The sequence below is a fragment of the Ailuropoda melanoleuca genome, chromosome 13 (assembly GCF_002007445.2).
Source record: "Ailuropoda melanoleuca isolate Jingjing chromosome 13, ASM200744v2, whole genome shotgun sequence".
NCBI lineage: Eukaryota > Metazoa > Chordata > Mammalia > Carnivora > Ursidae > Ailuropoda > Ailuropoda melanoleuca.
This window is the reverse complement of record NC_048230.1, coordinates 69,341,708-69,355,812: the sequence shown is the minus strand read 5'-3', so window position 1 is coordinate 69,355,812 and position 14,105 is coordinate 69,341,708. Positions and strand designations below refer to the sequence as shown.

The window sequence follows — 14,105 nt, the reverse complement described above, 5'->3', positions numbered from 1 at the left end:
ATACGCCTGCGCAGAGGCTGCCAAGGCGCAGGCGCGCGGAGGAGCCGACCTGGAGCGCTCCGTCTGGCGCGAGTTACCAGGCGACGGCGCGGCGCGGCGCGGCGCGGCGCGGCGGCCGGCAAGCCGGGACTTGTAGTCCACCTAAAAGAGGCGGGCACTTAGAGGACGGCCGCCCAGCGATCCGTGCGCGTGTGAGACGTCTAAAGGAAGTCGCAAGGAAGTGAGCTTTTGCAGCTGGCGGCTGTTACTTCAGTCTGTCTCCGCGCGGAAGTTTCGGCTCTCTTGTGCAGGACTTGAGTGAATTCGGGGCCGTTTCTTCTGGGTTAGGGTGGTGGGTGGGACGCTCAGTAATATGAACCCGTTAGGGCTTTAGTTTCCTTGCTACTACCTACACCATGCGCCTTTGAGGTGTTTAGTGTTTGAGGAACTCAAGTTGGAGCTAGAGGCGCGCACCTCACTAAGAGGTTTTACTTAAGGAGAAATTTAACCTGACATGCTGGATTCCAGCTTGGGAGGTCGGAAACCTAAAGTCTCCTCTGTAGTTTTGAGGAGAGAAGATGTCTCCTGAGAAGAAACGGCCTGCTAGCCGTCTGTCAGGAAGCCTGAAAATACTTGTTCGTAAAATATCTGCTTGAACTCTCTGGGTCTGGGTGCATCATGCAGTTCCCCTTGAGGCATAATAACGCAGTTACCTTCGAAGGGGCTCTCACGACTGTGGATGGCCTCCAGCCGAAGACCACTGACAACACCGCTGGAGTTGAACGACACTGGGCTATCTGTTTGCAAGGAGGGAGACATTTCCGGAAGAGGGTGCCTGAAAGAATTTACAGGATTTGGGCTTGTGTTAGGTAACTTCTAGGAGAGTTCAAGGAAGCAGGCCTTCAGTCTAGACTGGATAGCTGTTAGGAGGTGGAGGTAATTCTATGATGGGATATTTTAGTAATTCTTTTTAAAGATTCATTTATTTATTTATTTAAGAGAGAAAGTGAGAGGGTGAGCGCGTGGGAGGGGCAGAGGGAGAGAAGCAGACTCCTCACTGAGTGCAGAGCCTGATGCATGGCTCTGTCTCAGACTCTGAGATCATGACCTGAGCTGAAATCAAGAGTCAGTGCTTAACTGACTGAACCACCCAGGTGCCCCTTTAATTCTTATCTACAAAGGGAAAAGAACCAAGAGAAGCCAAAGCTATGATTAATTATGAAGCAGCAGTCCCTCCTGTTAGCCAGGACAGGGGCATATTTGTTTTGAGTGTGTGTGGTCGGGACAATGTTTTTTTGTTTGTTTGTTTGTATTCAGACATGGTTTTGGAGTGATTTTGATTTTGTCTTCATCCTGGTCAGAGTGGCTTTGTCTGATGTTGGTGTTCATGAAATTGTTTATGTTCAACAGGGCAGCACATCCCAGTTTATGGTGCCAGCCTAATTCCCACTACCAGGGGCTGCTTTTCTCCTTTTCACTGTGTTTCATATCACCTAAAAATGTGCTGTGCTTTAGGCCTCAAAACAACTATGTGAGACAATCCCCAGATATTTAGTACTCCCATTGGATACTAGTCCCTAATCTAAGCATGACGGGTAAAATTAGGTCCTTGCCTCCAGGAAGCTTACAGTTTATGAGAATACTTTATTAGGCCCTTTTTCCAAATGAAGAAACTGCTTTCATGGCATTGAATAATTAGTCCAAAATCATACAGCTAGCAAAACAGGGTACCTGGGGATCCAAGTCCAAACAATCTGATGTCAGTGGCTGTCACTTTACCACCCTGAGAGTTTGCATCCCTAAGGAGGCTGCAGTACCTCCTCGACAATCTTCAACTACTGATATCTGTTCATACCTGGGTTTCTCAACAGCAGCATTATTGACCTTTGGGCCAGATAATTCTTTGTTCTTGGGAGCTGTTCTGTGCATTTTAGGATGTGTAGCAGCATCCCTGGCCTGTACCACGTCGGTGGCACCCTGACCCTCGTCGGGACAATCAAAAATGTCTCCAGACATTACCAAATCACCCATGGTTAAGAGCCACTGGTGTATACCATTATTTATCTTCTGGGTCTTTGAGAGGTAACAAACATTTGCCGCCTGAGAATCCCCAAACCACTTTGAATGGGGAGATCTTGAAGATAGAAACTATGTGGCCTAAAGTTCTGAAAAACCTGTTCAACTACAAAAATGAAGACTGAGACAAAGCATAGAGAAATGAAATGGGAAGAAACAAAGGGAGAAGAGCGGTGATCAAAGTGGAGAGGACCTCTTAGGAAATCACCCTTAAGTTATTCAGTTCACACTAACAAAGACACAGAAAGTCTTAATGCGGCCTCATAGTACCTCTACTCCCTGTTTGGGAAATGCTATATTATGCTTAGTAAATAGTCTTGGCTACTTTTCTGAAAAGACTTCTTTTTCTTTTACAGCATGGTCCCAGGTCTGACTTCCCTGAACTGGCTCCTTGCAAGAGACTCTTCAGAGATTTCAAGCATTCCCCCAAGGTAGTAGTTTGTTTTCCAGGAAAGCCAAGATTCCCTGGGAAGCTGGCAAAAGTCACAAAGCAATGATAGCCAAGCTTTTCCAGGTTTTCCAAGAGACGATCCTACTTAGACTAAGCTAATAAGAGCATCAATGCAAATAATTACTTGTATCTTCCTAACCTCTTTCATCTAGGAATATCTGTAAAATATATAGTCATTTATTAATTTTCTTCTCATAACAGTGAGAGAAATCATTGTGATTTTTTTGTTTTATAGATACAGAAGCCAAGTTATGGAGTCCACAAAAAATAGTAAGAAATCCAGAAATAGACTACTCGAATCTTCACTGTGGGCCATTTTTGATGCTCAGCACCACTCTAGATCTCCCACTACTCAATAGTAAGGTAATGATAATCCTTCAAGTGTATACTAAATTTTGTTTTCATAGGCTTTAAAATAATCCGTAGTCTCTTCACTTAACCCATAAAATAGCAGGCCTATTTTAGTAGAGGCTATGAATCAAATAAAATAATTAAAATAGATTCTACAAATTATATAAAATTAAATAGTGATAGTATTTGAACTGGAATGCAGATCTCATGATTCTTAGTCCAGTAGTCTTTCTACTTGGTAAGCAAGCCCATACATCCTTGTAGTGATACTTAGTTTACGGAGAACAGAAGATATTCTAATCCACATAAAAATCCAAACCTATGCAAACCTTTCATCTGTTTGTACCTCATTACGTAGGGTCTTTTAAGAGTTAGCTTTGGTGAAGAAAGAGAAAAGTCATTGAGATATTAATGAAGCATCTGGTAACTCTGAAATTAAAGTAATCTTTGGATTGACACAGTAGGCAGAAGGCATAGTGAGGCTCCCCCTCAAAGAAGTCTTAAATAGAGTTAACCTTTAGGAACTAAATTAGTAGGAATGAATTCTTAATTATTTAGCCATATGTAAAAATGACTTACGAGATAATGTGTTATTGAGGAGATTTAGGAATCACCAATTCTAAGTAATTTGACCAGGCTATAGTCTAATGAAAATACTATCTCTACATACTATCATTATATTAATGATTCCCAAATTCATATTTCCAACCCAAACCTCTCCACTGAGTTCCAGCCTCACATATCCAAGTACCTACTTCTCTACATTTGCTTGCCTCATAGAGATCTCAAAGTCACTGTATTTAAAACAGAATTCTGTGTGTTTCTTACAGCATGTCTTCCTCATCTCATAAATTAAGGGTACTGCTATCTACCCAGTTGCTTAAGTCAGAAACCTAGGAGTCAGCTCAATTCCTTCATTTTTTTCACCTTCTTCATCCAGTTCATTATCAGGTCTTGTTGATTCTATGTCCAAAATAAATCTCAAATCCAACCACTTCTCTCTATCTCCACTGCCAGGTGGACTGTCATGGTCCAGGTGATTGTCAGGTCTTTCTTGGATACTATAACATTTTCCTCTTGACCTTTTCCTTCTTCTTCTTTTTTTTTGTGTGTTTTAAGATTTTTTTTATTTATTTGACAGAGAGAGAGACAGCCAGCGAGAGAGGGAACACAAGCAGGGGGAGTGGGAGAGGAAGAAGCAGGCTCCCAGCAGAGCAGGGACCCCGATGCGGAGCTCGATCCCAGGACCCTAGGATCAGACCCTGGGCTGAAGGCAGATGCTTAACGACTGAGCCACCCAGGCGCCCCTACTTCTTGACACTTAACAAAATTAGTTTAATTTATTGGTCAGTTGTTTACTTGTGATTTTCATACTCTCACTTCACTTCTAGAATGTATATAAATTCCTTGAGGATAATTTATTGAATTAATGGATAAAAATTCAATAGTGTTAAAATTTTAACATGATTGCTTATAGTGACATAGTCGAAGTTGGAGCCTTTATTTAATCATATATGGTAAAAAAAAATTACTGGAGCTAACATAATTAAAATCAACTATATTACAGCTCAAAATGAATGAAAGACCTAAATGTCAGACAGGAATCCAACAAAATCGTAGAGGAGAACACAGGCAGCAACTTCTTCGACCTCGGCCGCAGCAACTTCTGGCTAGACACGTCTCCAGAAGCAAGGGAAACAAAGGCAAAAATGAACTATTGGGACTTCATCAAGATAAAAAGCTTTTGCACAAACAAAGGAGACAGTCGACAAAACCAAAACACAGCCTACACAATGGGAAAAGGTATTTGCAAATGTCTTATCAGATAAAGGGCTAGTATCTGAAATCTATAAAGAATTTATCAAGCTCAACACCCAAGGAACAAATAATCCAGTCAAGAAATGGACAGAAGACATGAACAGACATTTCTCCAAAGAAGACATCCAAATGGCCAACAGACACATGAAAAAATGCTCAACATCCTTTGGCATCAGGGAAATACAAATCAAAACCACAACGAGATATCACCTTACACCGGTCAGAATGGCTAAAATCAACTAATCAGGAAACAACAGATGTTGGCGAGGATGTGGAGAAAGGGGAACCCTCCTACACTGTTGGTGGGGATGCAAGCTGATGCAGACACTCTGGAAAACGGTATGGAGGTTCCTCAAAAAGTTGAAAACAGAGCTACCCTACAACCCAGCAATTTCACTACTGGGTGTGTACCCCAAAGATACAAATGTAGTGATCCAAAGGGGCGCCTGCACCCCAGTGTTTATAGGAGCAATGTCCACAATAGCTAAACTATGGAAAGAGCCTGAATGCCCATCAACAGATGAATAGATAAAGAATAGATAAAGAAGTGTGTACACACACCATACCTTCTTTATCTGTTCTTGTATATGTATATATACACATACATACACAATGGAATATTACTTTCCAGCTAGATCGTAAAATCCTTGAGAGCGGGGACTATGTGTACTGTTGCATCCTATAGTAGTGTCTTAAATCTAGTAGGATTTTATTGCTGTGAATTGTTGGTGATGTTCCCCAGGGTCACGTAGTATCTTGTCTTCTAAGAAGACTGCAAAACTCTGAAGATAACCATAGAATGAGACACCTCACACTTGTTAGGATAGCTATTATGAAAACAAAGCAAAACGAAAAGCAAAAGAACAAGTGTTAGCAAGGATGTGGAGAAATTGGAACCTTGTGGGCTATTGGTGGGAATGTAAAATGGTATAGCTCCTACCTATATATAACTGTTCTTCAAAATAGTGTGGTGGTTCCTCAAAAAATTAGAATTAGCATATGATCTAACAATTCCACTTCTGTATACGTGCCCAAAAGGGTTGAAAGGGGAGTCTCAAAGAAATTTTAAACATCAATGTTTACGGCAGCATTATTCACAATAGCCAAGAGTAGAAACAACCCAAGTGTTTGTTGGTAGATGGGTGGAAAAAAGGAATGTGGTATATACATCCAATGAAATATTATTCAGTCTTAAAAAGGAAAGCAGTTCTGACACATAGTGCAACATGGTTGAACTTTGAGGACATTATGCTGAATGAAATAAAGCAGTCACAAAAAGACAAATAATGCATGCTTCAATTTATATGAGGTACCTAGAGTAGTCACTCATAGAAACAGAAAGTAGAATGATGTTTGCCTGGGGCTGGGGAAAGAAGAATGGGGAGATGTTGTTTAATGGGGGTAGAGTTTCAGTTTTGCAGGATGAAGAGAGTTCTGGAGACTGGTTGCAAAACAATGTGAATGTACTTAACTGAACTACACTTAAAAATGGTTAACATTGTGAATTTTATGTTATTAAAAAAAATACAAGCACTGATCAGGGAGTCAAAAGACCAAGAATAGGGGCGCCTGGGTGGTACAGCGGTTAAGCGTCTGCCTTTGGCTCAGGGCGTGATCCTGGCGTTATGGGATCGAGCCCCACATCGGGCTCCTCCACTATGAGCCTGCTTCTTCCTCTCCCACTCCCCCTGCTTGTGTTCCCTCTCTCGCTGGCTGTCTCTATCTCTGTTGAATAAATAAATAAAATCTTAAAAAAAAAAAGACCAAGAATAATCTCACTTGTTCCCCCAATGAACAGTGAATCAGGTGCAAGTCATTTTTTTACTTGTGCCTTGATTTCTTCATCTTTAAACAAAATAATAAAGCCTGCTTGACTTCTGAGTTTGTGTGAGGACCCAATAGAAGCAAAACCAAAACCAAACCAACAACTCTTAGGAAAATTTTTTAAGTAGTAGTTTTTCCAGTATTCCAGTGTCCCTGATCCCTTTTAATATTTATCACAAGTTTCACGTCCTATTTCATAACAAATATTCCTAAAGATGCCTCAGCAATAACCTCTTACCACTTGAAAGAATATGTATGCTGAACTCTTACAGTTTGCTGCTTACCTTATAATTTAGTTCCAGGAACACAGCAAATAAACAGCCTTTATGAGGACTGTTGAAGACCTAAGATGCTAGTTACTACAGTGGTTTAGCATCAGTTGTGGAAATAAAAGCTCAGGATTTTCATGTGAGCATGAGAAAGCTGGTCCCAAATTAGGGAAGTATGAGGGTAAATCTGCTGAGTACCTACAAAACGTCAGGCTCTATAGTAGTTGTGTTACATGCAAGATCTCATTTAATCTTCACAGAAGCCTTGTCAGGTTAATAATATTATACTCCTTTTATAAACATGGAAAATGAAGCTCAGAGAGGTTAAGTCACTTACCCAGAATCACACAATGAATGACATAGATGGAATTCAGTTCCAGATCTGTATGACTGAAGACCATACTCTTTCTACTCTGTTACACTGCCTTTCAAAATATATTTGACTATGCCTATTAGTGATATAACTAACGATAAATGATATATGTTCTGTATTTGTACACTTATGTCAATTATCCTAGTCATTATAAGATAGGTTGTGTAGGAATAATTGCCACCACTTTACAGATGATGAAGCAGTCAGAAAATTTAACTTGCCTAACATAAGCCAACCAATAAATGACATAACAGCACTTGAAAATAGATACTACAATTCTCAGATGCATGCTTTTCCAGATCAGCCTCATGAGCACAGAATTTTATCTCTGATTTTTCTGGTTCTGACATTTTTTATAGAGGCAAAAGAGTGAGCATCTTGACAGCCTGGCAATTCCTGTTATATATGGAGAGATTAAACACATGTGTTCATCCCTCTTCTCTTCCCAAAATCACTAAGATGACAGTGAGTTATCAGCCCACAAGGACAAAGAGAATAAGAAAGACAATAGCAGATGAGGGATATTAACAAATTATTGGAAGATGGAAAGCTGAGCTAAGAAAACTGGATTCTAAATGCTTGAGAGGCATATGCTAATGAAAGGCAAGCCATCTCATATTGAAGAACACTAGAATTGGAAGGAGCAAATATGACAGCAGCAGAGATATCTGAGGGGCTGAAAAGAGGGGGATTGGTAGAAGGTTTATTTAAGAAGTTAAATTACCAGGTCCTTTCCTCATCCTGCTCAGTTAAGCAACTACCCTTCCATTTCTTTGGCAGAACCCTGGGGCTTATTGGGGGTGGAAAATTGAACTAGAGAAGCTCCAGACTGAGATACCAGGCACAGTTAAAGATTATAGCTGGGGAGGCTGGAATAAGAGGATACCACACTGAAAACAGAGATCAGATGAATGTCCACCTGCTGAATGATGAAACTTGCCAAGCCCTCTCTATCTGTTTCACTCTGGGAATGCTGACAGCAAGACTTAAATTCTCTAGGCAGGAGAACAGAGATTTAATTTTGGGAGAAACTTAAGATTGAATAACCCTAGAAAGGAGATCTATAGATACTGACACTTGAGGGTCCCCCAACAAAACAAATAGGTCCCCACCTTATCATCCTACAATAAAGCCCACCAACTGACAAACTCTTCCTTGTTAACACAGAGCTTCCAAATACCTTTGTAGTAACTCACTCTTAGATATGAAAGGACAGCAAAGAATCACCAGATAGTTGATTTAAACCTTCACCAAGAAAGACAGCATCAAGTAGAAATGGAAGAGAAAAAGAGAAACTCAGAGAATAGAGACAATATAAAGAACAGAAGACTATATTTTATTTTATTTTATTTTTATTTATTTTTATTTTTTTTAAAGATTTTATTTATTTATTTGATAGAAATAGAGATAGCCAGCGAGAGAGGGAACACAAGCAGGGGGAGTGGGAGAGGAAGAAGCAGGCTCACAGCAGAGGAGCCTGATGCGGGGCTCGATCCCATAACGCCGGGATCACGCCCTGAGCCGAAGGCAGACGCTTAACCGCTGTGCCACCCAGGCGCCCCAGAAGACTATATTTTAAAAAACAGTAAGAATCCTCTGAGAAATAATTATAAGACAGTGCATCTAAAGCAAAGACAAGATGCTCCAAAAAAGGAACAATCAGAGGATATTAGCAGCAGGAAATTAAAAATATAATAGCAAAAATAAATAATTCAAAGTAGTATTAATATATGAAATTGAGGAATCTCCTGGAAAAGAGAACAAAAAAAATGAGAGAGAAAAGAACATTAAAAGATGAATTCATAAAATCCAACATGAGGCTAATAGGAGTTCTAGAAACAGAAGAAATGGAAGGAAGAAAATTATCAAATAAATTACAAGAAAATCTCTAATAACTGAAGGACATGAGTTTCCAGATTGACAGAACCTGCTGAGTGCCCAACATAATGTAGGGAAAAAACCCAAAACCAAAGCTACTATGGCACATCATCATGAAATCTCTAAGTACAAGAGATGAAGATCAAAGAATTTTGGTGATAGGTGAGGAGGGAGCAGGGAAAGGGGAATGATTACGTATAAAAGAGTAGGTAATGAGTTGCATATGTTTCAACATTAACACTGGTTGCTAGAAGACTGTGAAACAGTGCTTTCAAAATTCTGAGAGAAAATTATTTTCAACCTAGAATTCTATGCTAAATCATATGATCAAGTGTGAGAGACAAAGATATTTTCAGGCATGGAAGGATCAAAAATTTATTACCCATCCCCTCCCAGCTTTTCCTGAGACAATACTGGAGGATATACCCTACTGAAATAAGAAAGGCAAAGCTAGAAGTTTTAAGAAATGGGATTAACCTAGGCAAGAGGGAAAAGGAAATCCCAAGATGGCAGCTATACAGCAGAGGCAGGAAGGAACAGCCTAGACCGAAGGAAGGAGTACTCCAGTTGAGTGTTTCCAGCGAAACTGATAGAGTATCTGACACATTTGACTGTGTTGAAAATGATTTGGCATTTTTACATCCCTGAAAGAATTAGTGATAATAATACAGAAAATTTGGCAAACAAAAAACTGAAGCAATTATTAATTCCAAGAAGAACAAAAAGTCGTATAAGAGTGACACCTGTGTGGGTACCTGGGTGGCTCAGTCGGTTGAGCAACTGCCTTCAGCTCAGGTCAAGATCCTGGAGCTCCGGGATCAAGTTCTTCGTCAGGCTCTGCTCAGCAGAGAGCCTACTCCTCCCTCTGCCCCTCATCGTGTTCATTCTCTCTCTCTCTCTCTCTCTCTCTCAAATAAATAAATACACTCTTAAAAAAAAAGAAAGAGTGGCACCTGTGTGGCTCAGTCGGTTGAGCAGTTGAGCATCCGATTCTTGATTTTGCCTCAGGTCATGATCTCAGTGTCCTGAGATCAAGCCTGCATATCTGCATTGGGTTCCATACTCAGTGGGGAGTCTCTTGGAGATTCTCTCCCTCTCCTTCTGCCTCTCCCCCCTCCTCAAATAAATAATCTTTTAAAAAAGTTGTATAAGAAAGTAAATATAATCATAATAGACTAATCCAGAAGTAAAACATGCTTATAGAATCATAAGGTTAACATGGAACATTGATTTAATTTAAAATATTGAGATATAACACTACTGGGAGGCTGGAGGGAAGGATAGTATAAGGTGTTGGATCTTTATTTTTTATAATAGGTACTTTTTAAAATTTACAAATCAAGAAATAGCAGTATAAATATTTTATTTAAGAAAATGTTGGTAAATATGAAAAGAAGCAAATAAAAGGATCTGGTAGGGTGTCTCAGTCTTTGAGGAAGCTACTGCTTTTTTTTCCTCCAGGAGTCTGTGTGTGTGTGTGTGTGTGTGTGTGTGTGTGTGTGTTAAAATAACTCCTGCTTTGTTTTGTTATGAGTCTTGTAGTTGCACATGATCTTTTTAAACCACATAACTTTTAAAGTATTTACATGTATTACCTTGATAAACATCTAAAATATCAAAAAGAGAGAGAGAAAGGAGGGAAGAAAGAAAAGAAGAAAAGATTTAGTGTCTATCCAGACGTGTTATATAAAATGACATTATGAATTTTCTTTTTGGAGAAGTCCTGGAGGAATACTAGAAAATAAACATCCGTGATATTTGAGAAGAATAAAACCCTAACTATTTAGGCCACTTTCTTTGAGGTATTGCATTTAACTTGGGGTGTCACAGATGCTGTCCTCCCCCAAAATGAGAGAAATAAGGTGGAATGCTAGAGCATTGCTATCTTCTGAGTTCTCATCAGCATTACTGGCTGATTTTTCAAAATTATGAATTCAATGAATATCATAGATCTTCTGGAATCTCAAAAAGATGTTATCTTCAAGATCCATGTCATGATACTGTGTTATATATGGAATTAGGAGATCTATATTTAAGTCCCCTTTTTAGGACTTATTGGCTACATTATTGTGTCTGCCCCCCTCCCCCCGTTTCTTCTGATTACTCTGGAAGCTAAATTTCAATGAATGATGTTCAAATAGAATTGCTTCCTGCTAAGTTCTTCTAATACTAAACATGCTCTAGTGTACTGATCAGGGATTATTCATTCTTTTCTATTAAACTGTAAGAACTTCAAAAGTACCCATCACAGTTGACCCTTTAACAATGCAGGGGGTTAGGGGTGCTGACTCCCTATGCAGTCAGAAATGTGTATATAACTTTTGACTCCCCAAAAGCTTAACTACTAATAACCTACTGTTGACTGGAAGCCTTAACAATAATATAAAGAGTTGATTAACACATATTTTGTATGTTATGTGTGTTATGTACTGTAGTCTTTCAATAAAGTAAGCAGAAAAAAAATGTTACTAAGAAAATCATGAGGAAGAAAAATACATTTATAGTACTATACTGTATTATTTTTTTTAGAGGGGGGGGCAGAGGAAGAGAGAGAATCTTAAGCAGGCTCCATGCCCAACATGGAACTGAGGCAGGGCTCAATCTCACGACCCTGAGAATATGACCTATCATGACCAGAATTGGATGGCTAACCTACTAAGTCACCCAGGCACCCCATAAATTGTTATAAATTTTTTATGGCATTCAGAATTATAGTCATATTCATAATAAGGTATTAGAAACGCTGTTACATTTAAAAAAAAACTTTGATGATAGGATGACGCACAATTATGAGCAAGAGAAGCATATATTGTTCGGTAATACGATTTTTTGAAAGGAAAGTTATAATACAGTAAGAAGACAAACACATTATTAATTTTATATTAAACATCACTTACTTCATGCCTATGTAAGAATAGGCTATCCGCTTCCATACAAATCTCGCACATGATGGCCTACACGATGAATACTTAGGCAATGATGATGACACAAAAACATCTAGAGTTCTTGCCTACAGTTATTTGTTCACACAAAGACACACACATACATACCAGATAAGTTTATTAACTGTACAGCATGATTATTTTTTACTATTTATTAAGTGGAAGTGGATCATCATAACGGCCTTCATCCTCATTGTCTTTATGTTGAACAGGCTGAGGAGGAGGAGGACAAGGAGGAATTGGTCTTGCTGCGTCAGGGGTGGCAGAGGTGGGAGTGGTGGAGGAGATAGAAAGGGAGGCAGGAGAGGCAGGCACACTTGGTGTAACTTTACAGAAATACATCATAATTTCTGTCTGACATTTTTGCCTTTTCATTTCACTGTTTGCTTTAGTTTCAGTGCCCTATCACAGAAGGGTCCATGTCATAGAAGAAGTTAAAAGGAGTCATGAATAAGCAGAACCCTTCTGCCATATTGTCTAATGTCAATTTGGTTTTTGGCACTGCTTCTTCTACGTCTGCTTCTTCATTGTCTGGTATTGGTACAGAAGCACTCACCTCCATCATGTTGTCTTCTGTTGATTCCTCTGGGGTGGTGTCTATTAGCTCATAAATTTCTCCAAGATTCATTTCTTGAAACCCTTTACCTTCCATCTTTTTTGCCATATCCATGACCTCTTTCATGATTTCCTTGATTGGCTCTGTCATGAGTCCTGTCAAGTCATGCACAACATCTGGACACAGTTTTCTCCAGCAGGAATTTATTGTTTGGGGCCTTAATGACTTTCATGTCTTTTTCTATAACAATGGCATCTTCGATGGTGTAATTCTTCCAGACTTTCAAGATGTTCTCTTTATTGTGGTTCTCCTTCATAGTGTTGACAATCCTTTCCATAGAATATTGTGTGTAGTGAGCCTTAAAAGTCCTTACAACTCCTTGATTTCGAGGCTGAATTAGAGATATTGTGTTTAGGGGCAAGTGGAATACTTCAGTGCCTCCCGTGTTGAACTCATGGGGTTCTGGGTGGCCAGGGTTGTTATTGTTCAATTTCAAAAGAACCTTAAAAGGCAGTCCCTTACTAGCAAGGTACTTCCTGACTTTAGGGACAAAGCATTAATGGAACCAATCGAGAAAAAGGGTTCTCATTGCCCAGGCTTTCTTCCTGTATAACCAGAAGACTGACAGCTGTTGTTTATCTTTTCCCTTCAGGGATTGGGGACTAGCAGCTTTATAGATAAGGGCAGTCCTCATCATAAACCCAACTGCATTTGCACAAAACAGTAGAATTAACCTATCCCATACTGCCTTAAATACTGGTGCTCACTTCTTTTCCTTACTAATGTCCTTTGTGGTATTTTTTTTTCCAGGGTAGGTCACTTTCATCTTCATTAAAAACCTGATCAGGCAGATATCCTTTCTCCTCAATGATTTTCTTAATGGCATCTGGAAACTTCTCTGCTCCCTCTTGGCCAGCAAAAGCTGTTTCTCCTGTTGTCTTGATACTTTTTAAGCCATACCTCTTTCTAAAATTATCAAACCATCCTTTGCTGACATTGAATTCTCCAGCTTTTGATCCTTCAGCTTCCTTTTGCTCTAAGTTGTCATATAATGACTTCGCTTTTTCTCGAATCAGAGTCTATAGGTATGCCTTTCTTATAGTAATCCTGTACCCACATAAAAGCTGCATTTTCAATAAAAGATGAAAAGATATTTTGTGGGGCACCTGAGTGGCTTAGTTGGTTAAGCGGCCAACTCTTGGTTTTGGCTCAGGTCATGATCTCTCGGTCATGGGATCGAGCCCCAAATCGGGCTCTGTGTTCTATGTGGAGTTGGCTTCAGATTCTTTCTCCCTCTCCCTCCAGCTCATGCCCTCTTTCTCTCTCAAATAAATAAATAAAAATCCTAAGAAAAAAAGATATTTGCAAAAAGTGCAAGACTTTCGCGCCGGCTGGCATAGCTGCAGCAATGACTTCACAAATTTCCTTTTCTTTTTTTACAATGGTCTTTACACTGAATTCATTTATTTTGAAATGGTGGCAAGTGCAGCTGCAGACCTCAGTCTATGGCACGGGTCAATTCAACTTTTTCTTATAATATCATGACTTCGCTTCTTGAGAGCACTTCCAGCATCACCGGTGGCACTTT

General features: G+C 39.6%; 1 protein-coding gene across 7 annotated transcripts in view; it reads left to right on the top strand.

Annotated features, from left to right (window-relative positions):
* The first annotated feature begins 64 nt into the window (after positions 1-64).
* ASIP (agouti signaling protein) overlaps positions 65-14,105 on the top strand; it is a 109,110-nt gene continuing 95,069 nt past the window's right edge. The window contains exons 1-3 of one of the 7 annotated variants that reach the window (XM_034640179.1): positions 65-220; positions 2,412-2,486; positions 2,742-2,869. In XM_034640179.1, coding sequence (XP_034496070.1) covers positions 2,828-2,869 — 42 coding nt within the window. In that variant the 5' untranslated portion in view covers positions 65-220; positions 2,412-2,486; positions 2,742-2,827. Of the gene's footprint in view, positions 221-306; positions 916-2,411; positions 2,490-2,741; positions 2,870-14,105 lie in introns of those variants that run through there. The other 6 variants (XM_034640178.1, XM_034640180.1, XM_034640174.1 and 3 more) reach the window with 6 other exon arrangements.